General features: G+C 39.8%; 3 protein-coding genes across 13 annotated transcripts in view; 1 reads left to right on the top strand and 2 right to left on the bottom strand.

Moving 5' to 3' along the window:
* Window positions 1-8,667, bottom strand: part of iqub (IQ motif and ubiquitin domain containing) — a 70,308-nt gene extending 61,641 nt beyond the window's left edge. Inside the window, exons 1-4 of one of the 5 annotated variants that reach the window (XM_069903382.1) lie at window positions 8,535-8,667; window positions 6,623-6,846; window positions 2,964-3,107; window positions 721-846 (exon numbers count right to left, since the gene is read on the bottom strand). In XM_069903382.1, the coding sequence (XP_069759483.1) occupies window positions 721-846; window positions 2,964-3,107; window positions 6,623-6,842 (490 nt within the window). In that variant the 5' untranslated portion in view covers window positions 6,843-6,846; window positions 8,535-8,667. Of the gene's footprint in view, window positions 1-720; window positions 847-2,963; window positions 3,108-3,475; window positions 3,616-6,622; window positions 7,215-8,376; window positions 8,461-8,534 lie in introns of those variants that run through there. The other 4 variants (XM_069903380.1, XM_069903379.1, XM_069903377.1 and 1 more) reach the window with 4 other exon arrangements.
* Window positions 8,668-14,716: 6,049 nt separating this feature from the next.
* On the bottom strand, window positions 14,717-20,589 carry ndufa5 (NADH:ubiquinone oxidoreductase subunit A5). 2 transcript variants are annotated; one of them, XM_069903375.1, is made up of 5 exons: window positions 20,481-20,565; window positions 19,543-19,587; window positions 16,142-16,258; window positions 15,678-15,743; window positions 14,717-14,892 (listed from the first exon to the last, which is right to left on the bottom strand). In XM_069903375.1, exons 1-5 carry the CDS (start codon window positions 20,499-20,501, stop codon window positions 14,791-14,793), a joined length of 351 nt encoding a protein of 116 aa, XP_069759476.1. In that variant the 5' UTR covers window positions 20,502-20,565; the 3' UTR covers window positions 14,717-14,790. The 2 variants fall into 2 exon arrangements, with proteins under 2 accessions (XP_069759476.1, XP_069759477.1); XM_069903376.1 differs by lacking the exon at window positions 15,678-15,743 and having other exon boundaries at window positions 20,481-20,589.
* asb15a (ankyrin repeat and SOCS box containing 15a) overlaps window positions 20,426-23,706 on the top strand; it is a 37,001-nt gene continuing 33,720 nt past the window's right edge. For 3 of the 6 annotated variants that reach the window (XM_069903374.1, XM_069903369.1, XM_069903373.1), the window contains exons 1-2: window positions 20,558-20,664; window positions 21,021-21,737. Coding sequence is in view for 4 of the 6 variants with exons in the window: in XM_069903369.1 (XP_069759470.1) it covers window positions 21,735-21,737 (3 nt within the window). In the remaining 2 variants the exon portion in view is untranslated. Of the gene's footprint in view, window positions 20,665-21,020; window positions 21,738-23,706 lie in introns of all 6 variants that reach the window. The other 3 variants (XM_069903372.1, XM_069903371.1, XM_069903370.1) reach the window with 3 other exon arrangements.

The raw sequence follows: 23,706 nt of genomic DNA, 5'->3' as shown, positions 1-23,706 counted from the left end.
TGGTTGATATGGTTAACAGTGTGAAAAATAAAAAAATATTTTAGAAAAGAATATTAGTATTTGAAATTCAAGGACATAAAATGTCTGTTAGCAAGATTAAATTTGGCTGATTATTGTCCAAAAGAGGCAAAGTTATCTTGAATTAAAAGATCGTTATAACTTTGAATACATTCCTTGAAACCTACGTCCAACAGAGACAGATGAAAAAGTATATTATCTATAATTGGACTACCCAGAGAAAAACTATTAAACCCAAAGATTTTTTTTTAATTGAGCCCATATTCTCAGCTTATTTCTCATGAATGGACTATGTATCAATTTAGAAAAGGAAAATGGTAAAAAAATACTAAATTTGCCAACATAGAAGTTTTTATTTTGAAAACTTCAGTTCCATTTCTACCCAAAAGGAGCAATTTATTGGTACTTAAATCTAATTCTAGAATTGTTGCAACAGTATACTGCAATTGTTGTCTCCCATCACTAAATGATTTTAATAACATCATTGTGGTTATTTTTAAACAAGCATATTATCAATGAAAAGTGCAAACAACTAATGTTCATTGTTGTGATTTATGCTCATGAGTTTCTTTGCTTGCTCTGGGGTTCAAACAAAATTAGGAATCTACATCCACAACCAAAAGTGTAATTTTAAAAGCCATGTAATTCAGGTGAGATCCAGATGTGAATGTTAAGTTAAATATTTTTAAATGTCAACATTACCGGTTTTGGTGAAATCAGCTAAAATGGCCTCTTCTGTTGAAACATGCTTTCTTCTCAGTGTTTCATCCATTACAACTTCGCCAGTTGGACCCTCATCCACATCATGGCTTGTGATTACAGAATTTTCTACTCAATGGAGTGAATGAACAAAAATTAGTTTGTAGTAGATGCAGAATAAGTGCCTAGCTTTTGAAAATTATTGCTGAACATAATCTAACTATATAATCTAACCACCAGGATTAATTGTGAAGCTGGTTACTGTCACAGAAACTAACAAATTATATGCAATATGATTGATTGCCATGTTGTTCAGTCCACTGTTAAAAAGTTGAAAGTTTAGATTTTTTTTTTCCAAATGATGTGGCTATAATTTTTTGGTGCTAATTGTCTGATATCAGCAGGACTATTGAAGAAAGACAAATAGATTAAACTTTTCCAAAAACAACAATTGATCTACAGTTGCAATTGTTTTCCTGGCAACTGTGAAAAGGGAGAAAATCCATTTCTTTCCTTTTCATTTGTGAGATGGGTGAATACCCCATGCACCTTCTTCCAAGTCACAACTAATTTGGTTTTCCCTCTAATCTTATTCATCCCTAAACAAAATGACATTTATCTTGGCATGGGTGTAAGGATCAACATCAAAATAAAATAAACTTATTAAACTAAATTTTATATTAAATTTAAATTTATATTTAAATTAAATTTTAGACATACAGCATGGTAACAGGCCACTTCGGCTCTCGTGTTAGTGCTGCCCAATTTACACCCCATTAACCTACACCCCTGGTATGTTTTGAAAGGTGGGAGGAAACCGGAGCCTCCGGAGAAAACCCACACGGACAAGGGGAGAATGTACAAACTCTTTACAGACAGTGCAGGATTAAAACCCCGATCCCAATCACTGGCATTATAAAGGTATTGCGTTAACCACTACGCCAACTGTGCCGCTATTAGTCAATAGGCATAAGCACACCATCTCAATTCTTCAACAGCAATCCTCACTAACCTTCCATATTCTTCATAAGCTTCACATAAATATTGACTCACCAGTAATCAAAAAGCAAAAAAAAACTACAGATATTTAAGATGTTGAAATAATAACAGAAAATTCTGGTAATAATCAGTAAGATTATTTTGGGTAAAAACTCAATGCTGGAGAAACTCAGCAGGTCAAAAGTGTACTTTATTTGGAAAGATAAATACTTTAATTCTCTGTTCCACTTTCAGCCTTTCCAATTAAACCCGATTCAAGCCTGAGAAACCTCATCTTTTATCTGGGATCTAATTGGATTCAATGATTCTGGAACACAACTTTTATTGTTTGTCACAGAACTGGCAATGTGTAACACCAATGCAGTTTTCCTTCTCTTCGGATGCTGCTTGATTGACTGAGTTGTTTCTCTTTCATTTTAGATATTCAATAAATGCTTCATTATTTTTGTTAATATTATTGCATTGTAAGTTTTTTCATCCCTGCTGTTTTTGTTCATCTTCTTTCTCCAGGCAGAACAAGCCGTCACTGCCATCCTTTAGCTGGCATCAGCCTCTCTTAATCTTCATCCTGTCACTGAGAACCTCATTGCTTTCTCCACCATTGACTAGTTACTGCAATGTAAAAAAATGCTTGTTTTTATTTAAAACTTTACCTGGCTCTGATAAAAGATCATTGACCAAAAAGATCAGCACTGTTTCTGTTCCCATGGAGAAAGAAGATGAACAAGAACAGCAGGGATGAAAAAACTTATAATGCAATAATATTAACAAAAATAATAAAGCATTTATTGAAAATCTAAAATGAACGAGAAAAAACTCAGTTAATCAAGCAGCATCCGAAGAGAAGGAAAACTGCATTGGTGTTACACATTGCCAGTTCTGTGACAAACAATAAAAGTTGTGTTCCAGAATCATTGAATTCAATTAGATCCCAGATAGAAGATGAGGTTTCTCAGGCTTGAATCGGGTTTAATTGGAAAGGCTGAAAGTGGAACAGAGAATTAAAGTATTTATCTTTCCAAATAAAGTACACTTTTGATCTGCTGAGTTTCTCCAGCATTGAGTTTTTACCTAAAGTAAAAGGCAATAGGATCCTTTGAGCCTTCCTTATAAACTAAATGGAGGTCTTTTGTAAAGTGTTCACTAGATGCTTTCTACTATTCATGATGCTATATGTACTTCAATAAAACATTATTTTTATTTTTAGATAGGAATCAAGTTACATTAAGTAAAAATATCAACATTACCTGGTTTGGAACCCCCAGGCTGAGTTGATGTTACATGCTTTTCTTGCATTGTTTCCTCTTTTGTGATTTCCTCTTGTGTTGTGACCTCTTCAGTGGTACCATTGTTAACATAGCCTGAACTTTCAAAATTCTCTACTCCACTGCCTTAATTCATACAAGATTAGTTTATAGTAAAAATAGCATAGATATACATTGTTTGAAAGACAGAACCATATATTCTTATCACTCAAAATCAAAATTATTGAATCCATTGCAAGATGTTGTCTACATCAGCACAGAGATAATACCTTCCTATTAAGTTTCTGGACCCAATATGCAAATCTGTATCTTTTCACAATGATTTGCCAATTACCAGTTGAAGAAAAACAAACAACGCTTCCACAAATAGTCTATTTCTGTGCACATTTTACCAGATAATAAAATGGAACAAGTCAACTTAAATTTCATCTTTGCCAATATCTCATAACACAGCTTTTTCACTCCTGACAACTGTGCAATTCTTGCTACCTTACCATTCATGAGATGTCATGTATCCCAATTTCCTATCCTCTGACCCCCCCAACTATCATCTCCTGGTCAAATCAAATTCCTCACTGTTCTGCTTCTATAATTCCTTGTTTGGCATGTGTGAAAGTGAGGGATCCTCTCACCACTGTATATATTTGTATATAGTGATTGGCTGAGAGTCATAGCCACACCTACTGGCTAGGTCATAAAGGGCTGCACCTAACCAGATCCAGGACAGTCTGGACTGGTCATCTTCGATGTACTATGCTCCAGTCTTTTGTTAACAAAAGCCTTAGTTTGAGTCAACAAATCTTTGAGTCATTCGACAGCATGCTACTTATTTTGTGGAGGGTAAACAAGACCATGGTAGAATATGCTGATGTGTAGTAGAGGCAAACAACTGAGGAGGGCATGATTACCAATTCTTACAGATGCCAAAACAGAAAGCAGGAAAACAAAATATTTCCTTCATGTGGTTTGAGTCAAAGAACACAACCTTGAAGTTCATGCTAGAAATATGTACAAGACCAGGCCAACTAGAGTTTCCAGTTTTTAAATCGGCAGAATTTGACTGAATGAGACAAGTTTCAATGGAGAATTATATAAATGCTGTCATAGTGGGAAAACTGAGTTATGAGACCGTGGCTAAGTTAAGATTTACATTAATTTCATTGGAACAGAATCAGTTGAGGGGTGATTTAATCAAACTATATAAAATCAGGTCTAGGGATAATGGTTCCTCTTAGCAGAGGAATCAATAATTAGGGGAAATATGTTATACAACAAGCAGAATGATTAAAAGGAAGGTGATGAAATAAAATACATCCACAGAATAACGTGACATAAAATACATTGCCTGAAAGGATGGGAAAGGTAGAAATCCTCATCATATTTAAACCCTAACAAGTCAGGCTACAAATTAAGAGACAAAAAGATGGGTTTTTTTTGGCTTGCATGAGCTTGTGAGCTTCTGTGGTATAAATTTCTATAATTACTTTGTAATACTAGTAGTTTATTAAATTCTTCTTGATAGGGATTTTTTGAGAAGTCAGTAATTTGGTGCACAAGTAACCTAGAGTTCCTTCCAGTAGGGGAGAATTCTTATTTCAGGTGGATTTAAAATAAGTTTTCATATTATGGGTGAGACTATATTTTCTGCAGTTAGCAATTTTATTCAGCATTTTTCTTCCTAAGTCCTAAAAAGGGCAATATGCAACAACCCAATGTGGCTCTTGTACTGCAATAATGTAAAACTATTATTTTCTTCAGGAAATTATTCATTACAAAGGCTGAAAGAAAGTTGAGAAATTACTTGAAAAAGAGAACTGAAGGTGCATATTTATTTAAGGCAAATCTAAATAAATTGTCAATGCATTATTTATCATTGAGCTACAAATATTTTCAAAATTCTATTATACCAAATGGTTAAAAGATACCACGCAAAATCCTGAAAAAAATCAGACTAAATTTGGACCTGGAATATGTGTGGAAAGGTTGGAAAAACTTGTATATCTTCTGAAGTTTAAAAGAGTGAGGTGCCTTGAATGAAAATAATCTTCAGGCAGATTTGATTCATCTTGTGGGAGAATCTATAACTAGGGAATGCAGTTTAAAAATAAAGTCTCATTCATCTATGAGGTAAAATTCCTTTTCTCTGTCTCAGAAAATTTCCTAAAGGCAATGGAAGCAGAGACTTTGAATAATTTAAGGCCGAATTTGTCATATTCTGATAAGCAATGGGGTGAGAAATTACCTCAGATGGACAGGAATGCCATGTTCTTTAGCTATGATCTCATTGAATGCTTCTGTTTACAGGTGCAACATGGAATCAAGAAGCCAAATGGGATGTGTAGTGTCAATCAACCACATTAGACTGAGAATTGTGATTAATAGGCTTTATTCACCATAAGACATCACCACATTTCACATGTTGCAGGAAATGAGGGAGGAGTTTGGGCATAACAGCCTTTATGGGGATTCTGAGGGGAGGAATCACAGGTGCAGGGGGTGGGCCAGCCCATACAGCACAGTCATACAGGCAGTGCTAATAGCTGCAGTGGTTCCACCACAGGATGTTTGCTTTCATTGCTAGAAGGAATGAATTTAAGAGAGTGTGTGTGTGTGTGTGTGTTTGGGGGGGGGGGGGGGGGGGGGTGGGTGGGTGGGTGGTTCTATTGCAACTCTACAAGGTATAGATGAGGCTGTACCTTGCAGTTCTGGTTTCCTTTCTTGAAAAAGATTATACTGGTTTTGTAAATGATGCAGAGAAGATTCATCAGGTTTATTCTAGATATAAAGGGATGGGGGATAGCTTATGAAAGATAGAGTAGATCATTGAAGACAGTGCTCATTGGAGTTCATAAGTACGACAGGGACTCATATGGAAGAATATAAATTGAAATAATAGATAAAACAGGAGGGAGGTTGTTTCCACCCAAAGACTAGAACTAGGAGATACAAGCTCAAGATCTGAGAGAGAAGATTTAAGACATCGAAGAGGAGGAACTCCTTCTCCCAGATATTGATGGATTTGTGGAATTCTGTGAAGCAGTAGATGCTGCCACATTAAATGCATTTAGGACAGAAAAGTATGTTTCAATAATAGGGGTATTAAAGGTTATGGACAGCAAATAGCTAATTGGAACTAAATCCATGGCCAAATCAGCCACGATCTTCCTGAATGGCCTACCCCTGATCTGGCTTCTTACGTTGTTGCTCTTAACTGACATATTCATATTTTTTTTTGCTCAACATGGAATCAAATTCCTCCTGCCATCTTTGCAGTGGGAAGGCATACATGTATTTATTGAGCATTGATAACAAGGCTATCAAGGAGAAACATGTAAATAATATTCTTCCCCATTAGTCCACCAAAAAAAAAGAAATAGTATCAGAATAGCAAGAGCAAAAGAGACACAAATATGGAAAATTATCTTCAGGTTGAATATTTCAGAAACGAAGGGATAGAAGTAGGCAAGCTTGTTATGTAATTTTCAAATTCCTTCTTTATATTCTTCAAGACATTTTCCACGTAACTATCTCAATTTTATCAAATTAATTAATTTTAAACAATAATAATTTAACATAGAGAAATATAGGTACAAATTTATTCTAATGATAAGTAAAAATAAAACTTTTAAAGGTTGATTCACCTGAAGGAGATTCAGCAGTACTAGAGATTTTTGTTGATGCATCAACCATTCTATGCACTGGTTCTTCAGAGAGGCTCTCTTCTGACACTTCATTGATGTTTATGGGCTGACCAGAAGGGCCTTGCACTTTTTCAGGTTCATCACTTTGTTCTTGTGTTGTGTGGTCTGATGTACCACTTTGCTCCGGAGTTTCCAACATATAATTTTCATTTTCTGCCATTTCTCTGTACAAAATAGAAAGGTAAAGTCCTTCTGACAACTATTCCAAGAAATGAGAGCAGCCCAGTTTCTTAAATCTATGTCCAGCACTTGCAGTAAGTTTGTTCATTCTTGCAATAGTGTATTTTACGGATTTTGGGCTGCTGATCACAAAAATCGCCTTCAAGATTTCCTGGCACACACCATTTTTAGATACAACTTCTTTTCGTGATTTCCTGTCATATTTTAACCATGAAGTGCAACGTCTCACTGAGAATTCATTTTCTGCATTCACACTTGGACTTCTTCCCTGGCTTCACTAAGACATTGCGACCATGAAAAAGCAGTATGAGGGCAAATGGAATCCATCAATGCTGGCACATACTGTTGGACGCTAACATGAGAGAAATTTGATGCTGAGTACAAACGAAAATCAATGGCAAAACATTTTCAGGTCAGTTGAACTAATATAATGTGTCAACATCATTATACGATTAAACCTGCTAAGTTCAATAAAAGTGAATTTAACGTTTTTCCATTGTCCAATATGATACACCAAATCTGAAGCTATCTTTGTGTTCAGCTTGAAGTTGTCTATCCTGATTCCCTTTTTTTCAGGAAACAAATCTGAAAAAATCTGTTCACCAGTGTAATGGGGACAGAGGAGGAATGAGGTGGAGAATTAAAAGAACATGCTATTGAAGCTCAGTATCACCCATGCACACTGAACAGATGTATTCTACAAAACGGTCACCTAATCTCTTCTTACATTTCCCAATATCACGAGCTCATCACGAGTACTAAATCCAGAACACCAAAGTACAAAAATATCTATCACCCTTTAACCTTAGAAAGACAGTTTAAGACCCTGGATACATAGGAAAAGATATATAGGGGCTTTTGCATTTGCACCAGTTGCAAGAGAAAGGATGCTGAAGACCTTCTCTCCCCTCCCTCCCACCTTTTCCTTCCCTCTTCTCTCCTTCCCCTCCCATCTCCCCCCTCATGCCCCTCAGATCCTTGTCCTCTCCCTCCACCTAACATCCTCCTCCTTCCTCCCCTTCCCCCTCCACTACTACCCTCCTTTCCCACTCCACCCCCACATCCCCCTGCCCTTCCCTTCCCCTCTTCTCACACTTACCCCTTGCTCTCCCTTCCTCCTCCCTCCCCAATTTCCTCCCCTTACCCTCCCTACCCCCTCCCCAATTCCACCTCATTAAATCCCCCCCGGCTCTCCTGACCTTTTCATTCACCCTCCTTCCTTCCTTCTGAACCCCTCCCCTCCATCCTCCTACCATATCCCATCCCCCTCACTCTCCCTACCCCTCCCCAATTCCCTGCACCTCACTAACCCCCTCCCCTCACCAGCTCTCCTGCCCTTCTCATTTCCCCCACCCCCTTTTACATTCACCCTCCTTACTTCTCGCCTCCCTTCCATCCCCTTCTCCCTCTCCCTTACCCCTCCCCTCTCCCTCCTCCCCCCAACCCGCCCTCATCATTTCTTTTCCCCTCCCCCCCCCTTCACCTTCCTCCCTCCCCTCCATTCCAACGCTCACCGAAGCAGCTCAAACAATACACAAGCGCTGTGAATTGAGACAAGTTTGCAGAGGCTTTAATAAGCCAGATAATGGGACCATTTCCATCACCGAAATTCATCCCCAGAACCCCCGGCTCGGGCGTTTCTTCACCCCGATAGGCTCGGCTCGGCTCCTACCTGGGGAGCTCGGGGTCCCAAACCTTCAGCGGGGTGTTGTCAGTAGCGTCATGGCAACCGGCAACGCATGGGCATGCGCTGTGTGCACCTGTGTCACGTGGTGCGGAACGGGTTCCGACGAGGACTCGGGGCTTGGTGCGGGGCTGTCGTGTTGGTCAGATTATGAGCAAGGTCTTGATGTTGTTTGTGATTCATCTCTTTTTTTCTCTCTCTCTCCATTCAACTCAAATATTTACTAACGAGATGGATGAAAAAGTACGTGGGTAGTTAGTAAGGAGGCCGAGAAAGAAAAACAATTGCAGATACTGGAATTCCAAGTGTGGCTTACCCACAGTTGTATATAGCTGCAATGGGACTTCCTTTCGCAATAAATGCGCCCCCTTCTTTGAACTCAAGCTGGTCACTTGAGTGGCCACTTTCAATGAGCTATGGACGCAGACCCCTCCACATACCAAAGCTTTTCAGAACCCTACCATTTCAGTGTCTAGTCCTCCTAATGAAACTCCTGCCATTTCTCTGCCACTGACCTGTTAGAAATAGAAGTACCTTTAAAGAAATTGCTCGAGACAAAAATTGAGAACAAAGAACATTTATTTTACAACAATGCAAAGTTGGGTGCTTCCCCTTACCCTGGGAATACACACATACACTGGGGCTCACCCAACTTTTATACAGTTGATTTCAGTATAGGAATAGCCTCCCCCTTACATTCTTCTGCCTCCTGCTGGAGAGGTTTGGCATTAGGCAATCCTTCCTGCCTACGTGCAATTTCAGTATACTTGGAGGACCAGGGGGTATCCTGTCGGTGTCCCTTCATGTTATTGTCCTTATTCACACCTTCCTGATTCTCGGGGCTACAGTCTCTTGGTATGCAGAGTTGGCTCATCCTGTCAAGGGTTGGCTAATTTAATATGTATTAATCTGTGTAAGGTTAGCTAATTAGATATGTAGGACTTGGTACTTCTGTCCAGGGCTAGGAGACCCTTATCCAGACTACCTCAACTTTCTACATTCTATTGTTCCTTACCATTCCTTATCTTAGTCTTTTGGTGGCTCTTGACACAAAGAGTAGAAGATTCTTATGTTAATCGTGCTGACTCTGCTTTCCTGCATCCTAATCCCCAAGCTCATCCTGTTTGTACTGGTTACAGCCATTAACTGATGTATGAATTTTAGTTTCCTTCATGTTCATAATTTTAGATCAGTTTTCCCATCTCTCACAGACCTATATCCTGATATACTCTTTGATATCCATTTCTTCTCTCTCTTTCTTCTTTGGCTTGGCTTCGCGGACGAAGATTTATGGAGGGGGTAAAAGTCCATGTCAGCTGCAGGCTCGTTTGTGGCTAACAAGTCCGATGCGGGACAGGCAGACACGGTTGCAGCGGCTGCAGGGGAAAATTGGTTGGTTGGGGTTGGGTTTTTCCTCCTTTGCCTTTTGTCAGTGAGGTGGGCTCTGCGGTCTTCTTCAAAGGAGGTTGCTGCCCGCCAAACTGTGAGGCGCCAAGATGCACGGTTTGAGGCGCTATCAGCCCACTGGCGGTGGTCAATGTGGCAGGCACCAAGAGATTTCTTTAGGCAGTCCTTGTACCTTTACATCCACCATAACTCCACCAACCTTTGTATCATCTGCAAACTTATTAGCCTACCCTTTATTTCTGGTTTCTCCCCTCTCCTGCCAACCCTGAATCGCCGATATCAGAGTACATCAGGATATAGGTCAGTCGCAGAGAAATGGTAGGAGTTTCATAAAGAGGACTGGACACTGAAATGGTAGGGTTCTGAAAAGCTTTGGTATGTGGAGAGGTCTGGGTCCATAGCTCATTGAAAGTGGCCACTCAAGTAGATAGAGTGACAAAGAAGCCATATGGCATGCTTGACTTCAAAGAAGGGGGAGCATTTATTGCGTAAGGAAGTCCCATTGCAGCTATATACAACTGTGGATAAGCCACACATGGAATACTGTACGCAATTCTCATCACCCTATTGCAGAAAGCATGTGGAGGCTTTGGAAAGGGTACAGAAGAGATTTGCCAGGCTTGTTGCCTGGTTTACAGGGCATGAGCTATGGGGAGAGATTGCACAAACTTGGATAGTTTTCCCTGGAGCAAAGGAGGCTGATTAAGTTTATAAAATCATGAGAAGCATTGATAGGGTGGACAGTCAATCATTACCCCAGAGTAAAGGCATCACCCTCTAGAAGACATGCATTCAAGGAAAGGGGAAGGAAGTTTAAGGGAGATGTGCAGGGCAAATATTTTACACAGATTCCTGGAAAGGCTGTGAGTAATAGTGAAAGCAGATACAATTGTAGCATTTAGGAAACTGCTAGATAGACCTCTTTATAGTCATAATTCTATCAAGGGAAAGCAGCAGTGTTTTAATTTGAATTGAACATAGTGTTTCCCAGTTCCTGTGCTGCACTATTTTGTATTCTAAAAGGAAAATTGCAGTGGGTGTACCCCAAGGATGCATGCTTAGCCCACTGCTCTGCTCATTATACACCCATGACTGTGGCCAGGCACCATTCCAATACCATCTACAAGTTTCCACAGTTGTCAGTAGAATCACAAATGGCAATGAGGAAGGATGTGCTCAATGGCAGCAAAACCAAGATGATCGTGGACTTCAGGAAGAAGTCAGGGGAACATGACCCAGACCTCATCAAGGGCTCAGTAGTGAAGAAAGTCAAATATTTTGAATTCCTGGGCGTCAACCTCTCTGAGGATCTGTCCTGGGGCCTCCATATTTTTTTTTAAATATTTTATTTTTCGCACTATGAACCATACTAACCAAAATACACACAAACATTTCCCTCTTGAATATACACACTGTCATTTTCTCCCCTTTTCCCCCTGCCTTCCCTCCCTCCTTCAACCCCCCCCCCACCCACTCAACATTAAACCTATATGATAAATTAAACCCATTAAACAATGTCATCACACAATGAAAATAAACAAGAAATTTGTGTCTTCTACTTTTACATACTGGGTCAGTTCATTTCGTCTTCTTCTCCTTCTGTGGAGGTCTGCGGTAGGACTTCTCTGTTGTGTTCCATGTAAGGTTCTCAAATTTGTTTGAATACTGTGATGTTATTTCTTAAATTATATGTTATTTTTTCCAATGGAATACATTTATTCATTTCTATGTACCATTGCTGTATTCTCAGGCTATCTTCTAATTTCCAGGTTGACATAATACATTTTTTTTTGCTACAGCTAAGGCTATCATAATAAATCTTTTTTGTGCTCCATCCAAATCGAGTCCAAGTTCTTTACTTCTTATATTACTTAGAAGAAAGATCTCTGGATTTTTTGGTATGCTGGTTTTTGTGATTTTATTTAATACCTGGTAGATCTTCCCAAAACTTTTCCACTTTCTCACATGCCCAAATTGCATGTACCTTTGTTCCCATTTCCTTCTTACAATGAAAATATAAAATATAAAAGTAATATAAAATCAGTCTATTTGCAGATGACATCATAGTATACTTACAGAACCAGAAATATCAATAAAAGAATTACATAAGAAATTGAAGGAATATGGAGAAGTATCAGGGTACAAGATCAAAGCAAATAAAAATGAAGCAATGCCAATGAATAATGCGGATTTCACAAAGTTTAAGAAAGAATCACCATTTAGATGGCAAACAAAAGCAATTCGATACCTAGGTATACAACTAGATAATAATCTAGGCCATCTATACAAACTAAATTATCAGCCATTAATGAAGAAATTACAAGACGACTTAGAACATTGGAAAGACTTACCACTAACACTGATAGGAAGACATTAAAATAAATATCTTCCCAAGGATACAATACCTATTTCAATCGTTACCAATTCACCTAACAGAGAAATTCTTCAAGGAGCTAAAGAAAATGATAAGGAAATTCTTATGAAAAGGGGGAAACCGAGGATAGCGCTAGATAAATTAACAGAATGGTACAAACAAGGGGGCTTACAGCTACCAAACTTTAAGAATTATTATAGAGCAGCACAATTAAGATACCTATCAGATTTTTATCAAACAAGGGAAAAACCATATTGGACCAGATTAGAGCTAGATAAAATAGGGGAGAAGGTACCTGAACATATATTATACAAGTGGGATGAAAAGCTGGTGCAACATAGGAATTCACCAGTGCTGCACCATCTGCTCAACATTTGGAAGAAGATTCACGTAGAGAGGAATAGAACAAATTATCAACTACCAAAATTAATATTGATGCAAAAATCAACTAATCCCTTTCACAATAGATGACCTTTCCTTGAGAGAATGGGAGAGAAAAGGGATCAAAAGAATAGAAAATTGTTTTTCGGGAAATAAATTATTATCTTTTGAACAAATGAAGTACAAATATGGTATAACTCACGGTACAATGTTTGCATACCACCAACTGAAAACCTACTTGAAGCACAAATTGGGAAGCAGACTGAGGTTACCAGAAAGAAGCAATTTTGAATATGTGATTACAGAGACAATGATAATTAAATGATTTATAACAAATATGTACATCAAACTGCAAGAGAAAGAGAACGAGGAAACAAGCTGTAAACCCAAACAAAAATGGGAACAAGATCTAAACATAAAGAATGAAATATGGGAAAAGCTATACTCCGGAACTATGAGAAATACAATAAACACGAGGTTACGCATGATACAATATAATTGGTTACACAGGCTATACACCACGCCCCAAAAGTTAAATAAATGGGACCCAACAGAGCCTCCATGTTGATGCAATCACAAAGAAGGCTCACCAGTGGCTATACTTTGTGAGGTGTCTGAGGAGATTCGGTCTGTCACTGAACACTCTTGTAAATTTCTACAAGTGTACCATGGAGAGCATTCTGGCTGGTTGCATCACTGCCTGGTATGGAGGCAGCAGCTCTCAGGACAAGAATAAACTCCAAAGGGTTGTTAACTTGGCCTACATCACAGGCACCAGAACTTCACTCCATCGAGAACATCTACGAGGCCATCTTAAAAAAAAACCTCTATCCTTAAAGACCCCCACCACTCAGGCCACGCCATCTTCACTCTGCTACCATCGGGAAAAAGGTACAGGAGTCTAAAGACAAGCACAAGGACAGCTTCTTCCCCATTGCCATCAGATTTCTGAATAATCAATGAGCCAAAGACACTGCCTTACTTTTCGCACACTATTATTATTTTATTTTTATAGTAATGCCTTCAGGTGGTTAAATGTACGTTTGCACCATGATACTGTAGCAAACACTGAATTTCATAATTTGTTCCTGACAATAAATCCTGATTCTAACTTTTTTTACATTCTTAGTGGCACATTACCACAAACATTTCATTACTGTACATTTATAATGTTGGCTACTTATATGGCCCTTTAGGGTTACATCTCCTTCAGCTGTTTGAGGGGGTTCCCCTTGATCTTGGACATTCAATTCCCAATAGCAGAAAAACACGAGATGGTGGTCCTTCCTCACAAAGCTCTTGCACTGGCTGCACCAAGCTCCTGTGTGTCCCTCCGCATGCACTTTTGCAGTGTAGAATGTGCCAATGAGCAGCATTCCTTCTGATAGCTCACTGTGCTGGAAGATCAACAAATTTCAGGCAGACCAGAGCCACTTTCAGAGTTGATGATTTTTATATCTCTCTTTGTGAATCCCAGGGAAGATCCAAGTAAATCAAATACTGTGGCTTGGGATGAACTATGACAAGTGCCCTTGCAGCCTTCTCCATACAAATCTAGTGTTCTCAATGTGTGGACCCCTTTACCAGTCATGTGAATTCTTTGGACACACTTTTCAGAGAAGGTGCCTCTCAGAATCCTCAGATGGCCGACTGATTCTGCAGGATGCCACACTTGCTCCTCATATTTACAAGAGTTCCGTTATTGAAAGGTCTAGGATCTGAAACATATACTGTTTCCCTCCACTGCTATTGTCAGTTCTTCTCAGTGTTTCTGGCACTTCCTGTTTCTACCTCACAAAACTGTCCAGTTTCATGCTTCAGTTCATGACTGCCATTTTAGCCCTGTTCACATCAATATCCATCTACTTTTGGAATAGTTCCTTATGTAAAAAAATAACAATTCTCCAAGTTTATTTGCTGATTATTATTAAAAACGTACTCTCTGGTTATTAACCAATAAAAAGTAACAGAAATTATAATCTGAGCAAATTATTAAACAATGTCAGGGTTTCAGGGAACTATTTTAATAACATTTATACAGCACAAAATTAACAAGAAATATTATAATTTACATAACCAAGTTTAAATTGGCCATTTCCATTGGTTGTGAGGGGCATCTTCTATTAATGGCTCCCAAGGTTTCCACTTGGCCATTTTCTTTGCAAGAGAAAGTTCATTCTCAGCCTGTAATTCAAATATAAAAAGTACAGATCACATTTGCATACTAAAAAATGTTATCAATTAAGAATGACTGTGAGCCACTACTTTCTCAGAGTATATCGAGGTAATAATTACTAATGAGTGCCACTAAACTGGGATTAGGTTGGAAATCTTGGCTATCAATCCTTAAACCAAGGTACTAGCACCCTTATCCTTAAAAAAAGTTCAAATTTATTGTCAGAGGGCATATATGACAATATATCACATAAAATACATCACATAAAACTCCAGAATTCTTTTGTCTATTTAGTAATGACTGTAAACTGTACTCAAGAAAAAGATTTTTATACAAAGAGAAATGTAAACAAAAAAAATAAACAAAATGACTGCAATTCAGAGAAAAACATTCAGTATTAAATAATTTGCAAAGAATCCTTAAATGAGTTTGTTGTCCAGGAATCTGATGGTGCAGGGTAGTGACTGTTCCTGAACCTAGTACATCTTGTGGCACCTATACCTCTTTCCTGATGGCAGCAGTGAGAACAAAGCTTGGGTCAGCTAGATGAGCACTATTTAGGAATTTGGCTCAAACTCAAATTGTTCCTTGAATTGGAGGTACAAATTAAATACATACTGTTGTTAAATGTGTTTTATGCAACAAAACATAAGACAAACAGAAATTGATGCAATGAAACATACAAGACAAGGTCAAAAGAAATTACAGCTTTTAAATACTGTACTGAAAGTCTGGAATAAACATAATCAGTGGATATTCCAGTGAAGCTTTATATAGTCCAACAGTGACATACCTGTGAAATAATTTCTTCTATCTGACCACAGTTGATTTTGTCTTCTATTTTTTGAACATCCCGCTCCTGCAATACGTGATACAGGTGAGGAGATTTGAAGTGGTTATGTGTGCAAGGTTTTCCCCACTATCACCAAATCTCAAGGTTCAGATGGAGTGAAACCAGATGCATCTGACACACATTTCAAAATATAACTGAAGAAAATCTTGGTTAAGAAATTCCAGTTGGCTCGACAATTCTTGTAATTTTGTCAATCCTAGGTCATGTTTTTTAAGCAGAGACTTTAGTGAAAATAGTGAAAATACATACATCTTAAAACATAGATTTTAGAGATAAAAATTGCAGAGATCAGTGACAATAGGTAACTCAAGTAAGCAGAATTCAAATACAGTATTACCTAAGCTCAACCCCATGAAGTTTAAAACTTTCTAAAGCAAGAAATAGAGAATTGATAGTCAACTTACAGTTTTGATCATGTTGAATCTTTCATTGATAATCTGCTCAGTGTATTTCCTATATGCTGCTTCCGGAGGGATGGACTCAAGTACAATGAGGAGTCGAGAGTATAATATGTTCAGTTTCTGAAAGGAATCCATAATATTTGAAAAATGAATTGTCGTGATTTATTTCAATCACCCAATATCTCCTAATGCAAATATTTCACAAATATCACTTCCTATCAGTCTCATAATATACTTTAATAACTTAAGCGCATGCAGGGTTCAAAGCCCTTCAAGTTTTCTGCTGCAAAGAAACATTCATCTTCTTCTACCTGGTGTCTCTCAATGGCAGAGTCAATTTGAAATTTCGAAGCAAAAATTACAATGCTTCAGCTTTAAAGAGCACCTATTGCTGATAGTTTAAATATCAACATAAATGGTAGTTTAACAATAAAATATTAAGAGAGGAAATATTTATTTTGACAAAGTCATCAATTTCCAAAATATGTGTCAAATGTGGGAGCTATTTGAAAAAGGAACTGGATAAAATGTTAACAGCTGAACAAATACGGTATTATAAAGTGGGGATGTGATCATTTATAAAAAACTTCTAAATCTCTAACAATCCCAAAAATTTGAAAGTCTTGTTTTTAAATTTACTACCTGGTGGCATCTCTATTTCTCCCAGGGCAGGGAAGAATTGAACTTGCAACTCCATTTTTTTTAAACCTGATGGTGTTTTGCAGCTCTATTAAAATGAATCTATTTACAATGTTACCTGAGTGCTGCTTCAGAAGATTCTTGGTTCAAGTCCAACATTAGTTACAGAAACGTAGCTAATATCCCAGGGCATGGGGTCAATGTTCCTCTGGAATGGTTTTCAGGCAAAACATTTACTTGAAACCCTAAGTGCTCCCCAAATTGGTTGAAAAAAATCATATTTTGAAGAGGAAGGAGTTTCCCTTTGGTAAAAACACAATGCAGGAAAAACTCAGCTGGTCAAACAATGTCCTTTATATAGTAAAGATAAAAATAAATAAGTGATATTTTGGGCTTGAGCCCTTCATCAAGGTATGGAAAAATGTCAGCAGGTATCTGAATAAAAAAGAGAAGGTGGGGAGGGGCGTGGTGTCTACTAAAATGATAACCTGATTTTTATTACATTGAAGCTTATGAAAATTATGGCTGTCTTAAGTTCTTTAATTTTTCTTAAATTTAGACATACAGCACAATAAAAGTTTGGCCCATGTGCCCGTGCCGCCTAATTACACCCAACTAACCTAGACCCCCGTACATTTTGAACGGTGGGAGAAAACTGGAGCTCCTGAGGAAAATTCACACAGACACAGGGAGAAGGCAAAAACTCCTTACAGACAGCACGGTGTTCAAACCCCAGTCCCAAACACTGGCGCTGTAAAGGGATTGCACTAACCACTACACCAACCATGCTGCCCCATATTTTTGCATTTCTAGAATCTGTACTTCACTAGGTTAAACACTTTGAGATATCTTGAACAAATACTACATCAACTCAAGTTTTCATTTCAAGTGCACCAAGAGCTGCTTTGAATTAAATCTCAGTCAGTACTTTAAAATTATACCACCATTGTGATTTGTTTTCTTCATTCTCCAGAGAATTCTCTGCACACACAATTTCCTGTCAAGGAAAATCTGGTCTACAATTTTTGACACCAACATTTTTTGGAGCAGAGAATGGGCCTATACTGCATTCCATTTCTTATAGAGTTATAACTCTTTAAAAAAAAAATTAGAACATACCATTTTGTGAGAATCACAGATATCCAGCTGTTGAGAATCATTAAAGTAATAATAATTTTCTTTAACTGAAAAAGGGCTCTTTTCTGATATTATGTTTAAATAAAACTAAAAATCAGTGCTTGGTTTTAGAAATAAAAAAAATTTACTAAAATATTTCCTCTTGGCTTCTTCAGATGAGTTAAATGGAACAACAGGGATTCTCTCTCACTGCTTCCCATCTGTAACCTCTGCTGCACCTGAGCTCTATGACCACGTACAATCAACTTCCACCCTGATCTCAAACTCACCTGGCCCATCTCCAATAACACTCTCCCCTTCCTGGATCTCTCGGTCTCCATCTTGGGAGACAAGCTTTCCACTGGCATACACTACAAACCTTCCAACTCTCACAACTACCTGGAATAACTTCCTCACACCCTGTCCCCTGCAAGGATTCCATCCCCTTCTCTCAATTTCTCCATCTCCACCACATCTTTTCCTAAGATAAGGTCTTCCAGTCCACATCTTCCAAAACATTTGCCTTCTTCCACAAACATGGCTTCCCCTTCACCACTATCAACTCAGCCCTCACCCACATCTCCTCTATTTCCTGCTCATCTGCCCTGGTCCCCTCTGGCCCTAGATGCAACAAACATAGAATCCCCCTCTTCCTCACCTACCAAGCCACCAGCCTTCACATCAACTGGAATTTCTTACTACAGGATCCCACCACCAGATACATTTTTCATTCTCCTCCCCTCCCTGCCTTCAGCAGGGACAGCTCCCTCTGTGATTCCCTTGAACTCATCCCTCCCCACCCAGCCTTCAGCAGGGACTGCATCCTCCGCGATTCCCTCATGAATTCATCCCTCCCTACCCATCACATCCCTCCAGTTCCTTCCCCTGTGCCTGCAGGAGGTATAACACTTGAGCCCACACCTCCTCCCTCACCATGGTCCAGGGCACCAAACAGGTCTTTCAAGTGAAACAACACTTTCCTTGTACATCCCGAGGACTTATTTACTGCATCTGGTATTCCCTTTGTGGCATTCCCTACATTGGAGAGACCGATCACAGAATGGGAGATCGGTCCGCACAGGATCTCCTCCCTGTTTGCAACTACAGCGGACAACCATTTTAATTCTGAGTCACACTTCCCCACTCACGTGGCTGTCCATAGCCTTGTGCACTATCCCAATTGACTACCCACAAATTGGAGGAACAATGCCTTATTTTCCATCTGGGCACTCTCCAGCCCCATGGCATTAACATGGACTTTACTGCTTTCCATTAAACTTGCTCACCTTTTCTTTCCCCTCCCCTTTTCCTGTCTTTCCAGTTCTTCCATCCCTCCTCCCCCTCTTTGCTGCTGTCCCCTCCCTCCTTTCTCCACCTATCATCCCCTGCCTTTGCCACAACCCCCTACTCTTTATCCAGATGCCTATCGGCATTTTCTCATACTCTGAAGGGCTCAAGCCCGAAACATCGGTCACATATCTTTACCTTTGCTACATTAAGGACATTATTTAACCTGCTGAGCTTCTCCAGGATTTTGTGTTCTCACTTCAGTGTCGACTGATTTTTGAGAAAAAAAGTTTTATTAGAAAATACTGACATTTTGTATCTCAATAAATATTACGATCTCAACAAACACAATAAACAATTACCTCAAGAGGATTCTGGGCCACAGCGAGACCCACCAATCCAGTGGTCTGTTGGAAAGATAGTGGATTAGTACATGCTCTGTTTCTTCAAAAATATTGCACCCACACCTTGTTCCCCATTTTTTGTTCAAATCCTATATTCATTAATTGGGTATCTTCTCCCCATCCCCTTCATGTTTTTTTAAAATATAATTTTCTCTACATCTCAACAGTTCTCCCTGGGTCTTGTTTTCCTTTTCCTCAGCCCCATGCACATTGATCTTCCCACACTGTATTTCTCAGGGACCTCATCTCTCTTTTCCCATTTAATCATCTGCAGGTTTTGCACTCCTTCTCCCTCTGTGTGATCTACCCAAATACCTTTAAAAAGCCCAATCCACTTATGTGCTTCTCCAGCCCTCGGTTTCCTACTCGGCCCCCGGCTCTTACATCCCTGTCACCCATCTTTGCCCTTGTTTCCACGTCCCTGCGTGACTCCTCTCCCCTACTTAACCCTCCATTGACCCCCACCCCACCCCGATTTAACCCTCCATTGACCTCCCCAATTTAACCCTCCATTGACCCCCTCCCCTCCATTGACCCCCTCCCCTCCATTGACCCCCTCCCCTCCATTGACCCCCTCCCCAACCCTATTGATCCCCACCCCTCCATAACCCTCCATTGACTCCCCTCTCCTCCTTAACCCTCCATTGACTCCCCTCTCCTCCTTAACCCTCCATTGACAACCCTCCCCTCCTCACTCCCCCTCCCTTTCCTCCCTTCTCCTCCCTTCCCCTTCCCCTCTTCTCCCCTCTTCTCCCCTCCCCTCCCCTCCCCTCCCCTCCCCTCCCCTCCTCTCCTCTCCTCACCACCCCCCCCCCTCACTCCCTCTGCGTACAATGCCGCTGTTCGGCTCGTCCGTTCACTGGCTCCCTTCACCTCACCGCCTGACCTCCACTCACTTTCTTGAGGACGCCGGCCATGGTCGCAGCGGTGGATTGTGGGATGGGTAGCAGGCGGGTTAAACGAGCGCCGAGCCGCCGCCCGCTAGGGCTCCAGACCAGCCGAGCGGAGCGCCGAGGGGAAGATGCGAGGCGGCGGTGCGTGGACGTGAGCTGGATTCCCGATCTGCCGCAGGCCTGGCGGGCGAGTTGTGGTCCCGGGGGCGGGGGGCGGGGGGCGTGGGGGCGGGGGGCGGGGGGCGGGGGGCGGGGGGCGGGGGGCGGGGGGATGAAAGAAGAGTATCCCCGTGGGAGGGTGACAGCAGTGAAGGCCGTTCGGCCCAACGAGGCAGTGTTGGCTCCCCGAGGAGCCATGTTTCCCCCACAAAAGGCCAGATGACCTCCGTTTCCTCTGCACAGTCCGGCTCCCTGGTGCTTGAACCCTTTGCTGTAGCTTCTCTCAGTTTACCTCGTCTCAGCAGGCTTGATCCCGTATACCTTTATCATGCCTTCCATCAGGACACTGACATGAAATGTTAACTCTTGTTTCCTTCTTCTCAGATGCTGCCTGAGCTGCTCTGGTCATTTTTTTTAAATTTTGAATTGGACTTTTTCTTTGCTGTTGAACTTCAGTTAACTTTCTTTGCTCCACAAGAAACATCCGAGCTACTGTCCAGCTTTGTGGCTGATTGCCCTCACCTTTGGAACCATTCCAGTAAATCTCTTCTGCGCCCTGTGTGGAATCTTCACATTGTCCTGAAAGAGGGGCGACCAGAATTCGGCACAGGACTGGAGTGTGACCTCAGCAGTACCTTGTTCAGGTTCAACGCAAGTTTCTTACCATTTTGATGACTTCAGCTTTATTAACAGCAGTCTCAACATTTGTGTTTGCCTGCATGTATTAACGGACACAAGACAGAGAACAGAAACAATGGGGTTACGTGAAGGTGAAACAACCCATCGAGCTCATTCACCATTCAGATATTTGCCTTCGATGTCCTTGTTACTTTCCATCCCCTTTGATTTCCCCAAAAGCACAAAAATCTATACCACTTTAATTCTTGAATGTGCTCTGTGGCGGACAGGATTCAAGATGCAAGCAATTTCTCCTTCACAGCATTAAGTGGCCAACCCTATTTCCTGAGATGACACACTTCCAGATTCCTTGTGCCTAGCAGAAAAGACGTGTATTGAATGATGAGTGATGTTCAATGGACCCTGAATGCACAAGTTGTTGAAGGGCAACGTGTGAATGCAACAAGTCATTGAGGGCAAATGGTATGTTAGTCTTGGTGATAAGAGAATTGAATACAAGAGTAAAGAATTCTTGCACACAAGACCTTGATGAGACCGTGTACAGTTTTAGGCTCCTTAGAAAGGATATACTTGCCATAGAGAGAGGGCAGCTAGATTTTTTCATTGTTTTCAGATAGGGTGATTTGCCATACAAGGAAAGATGGAGTAGTGGCAATTCTCTTGATTTTAGAGTCATGACGGGATTTTAACTGAAATGCAAAAGTCTCAAAAGGCTTGATAGGCTGGAAGCTGTTTCCACCGGCTGAGAGGACTGGGACCATGGGTTTTGGTTTCAGAAATAAAATGGTGGGCCATTTTGGACTCAAACAAGGAGGAAAAGCTTTAGTCTGGTGGTAAATGTGTGGCATTCAAAGCACCAGAGGCTGCTGAGACTTTGTTTTTGGTTTTCAATCAAAACATAGATCAATAGATTTCTGTACCTGCAGGGATGGCGCTCAGACAAGAGATCGTCCTAATTTTAAATGAAGAATGGACCAGGTGGAAAAGGGCCAGACAGCCTATTCCTGTTCCTGCACCTGTCTTGGGTTCTCATGTTCTTCTGGTTGATCTTTCCACACCTGGTTTATGCAAGGAAATAATTTAATTTGAGTGGCTATTTTCCCTTCCCCTCATAATTCAAGCCATTTTTTCCAATGCGTTGATAATACAACTTACACACATAATGGGCATCCATGTTTCACAGAATATTGTGCCATGTAGGCCATTTGGTCCATATAAAAACAATCACTCCCTTCCTCCTACCCAAAAGCCTTGCACGATATTTTCTTTTTTTAATATGTGTCCAGCTTCCTTTTGAAAACTACAATTGAATATCCTGAGAAACCATTTTTAGACACAAATCATCTCCAGGAATGTATTACTAACACAACTCAATGTATGTTTTAGCAATCTGCTTTCCTCACTATAAACACCACATGTTTTACTTGCAATCATGAACATACATTGTTCAAATATTGAAGCATTGTGCATGTGTGGTGTTTCTATGTTTGAATAAAGCTATAAATGGTCACATGAATGAGCATCTCTCTGTGCATGAACAAAGCTGAAAAATTGTGGGCATGTATTACTATGGGAGAGTTGAGGTCTAATATTGTGGAATCTAAATGTAACTGATCAAGTTATCCTATTCTGGATGAAATTGTTGTCAATTGTAACCTATAAGGATTACTTTAAGATATCTGTAAACTTCAAAATAAACTTATTTTGCCTTCACAAACTGAATGATAATAAAAGCCATGGCTGCTCTCACAAACTCAAGGCATTCAAACTATTCTGTGGTCATTTGGGTACATTTGAATTTGAGAGTAACATACCAATGAACATGGTTTTAGAATACATACTGTCAGAAAGGAAGATAGCTCCTGTGAATAACACAGAACCTGCAGTGGTGAAATATGGATAAACTGTTAATTTAGTATATGATTTACAGTATTGATATTTAGTTGTCCACAAGAATCCTCAGCTGTTAACACTGTTAGCTAGATTCTAATTCAGCCTAAAAATAATCCATATCACATGTACATTCCTTTGTGGTAGGATTTTTTGATGAAGTACTAAATGAGACTGATTTTCCAATTTAATACCAATCTAACCTTCCAATTTGTAAAGTTCCATAAGTGTATTGATATCTAACATTAACAATAATAATAATATGGGAATTAGTTGCAAAATGTGCTTCAGAAATTTTATTTTGCTTTATTAATTATAATGTGGTCTTAAAATAATTTCACCATTAATTAAACTCCAAAGTACCATCCTAGAATTTGAATTTGAATTTTTGACAACCATCTAGTTTTGCTTCCCAGATTTTCTTAACCTACCATCTGTTCTAAATGGTTTGAAAGACCTCAGATGTAGGAGTCAGAGCAAGTGAGATAACATAGGTGTAATATTGGAGGACAATGGTGTAGTAATGCACATCAAAAGGAAT

This window comes from Narcine bancroftii, chromosome 11 (genome assembly GCF_036971445.1).
Source record: "Narcine bancroftii isolate sNarBan1 chromosome 11, sNarBan1.hap1, whole genome shotgun sequence".
Classification (NCBI taxonomy): Eukaryota; Metazoa; Chordata; class Chondrichthyes; order Torpediniformes; family Narcinidae; genus Narcine; species Narcine bancroftii.
The sequence above is the reverse complement of the archived record's forward strand: the minus strand, read 5'-3'. Positions and strand labels throughout refer to the sequence as shown.

Coding starts and splice junctions, on each gene's coding strand:
- ndufa5 (XM_069903375.1), bottom strand. CDS start 20,501: ATGGCCGGCGTCCTCAAGAAA. Junction 16,259..19,542: donor TGGCCCAGAATCCTCTTGAG/GTAATTGTTTAT, acceptor GATTCCTTTCAG/AAACTGAACATATTATACTC. Junction 14,893..15,677: donor TAGAAGAAATTATTTCACAG/GTATGTCACTGT, acceptor TTTGAATTACAG/GCTGAGAATGAACTTTCTCT.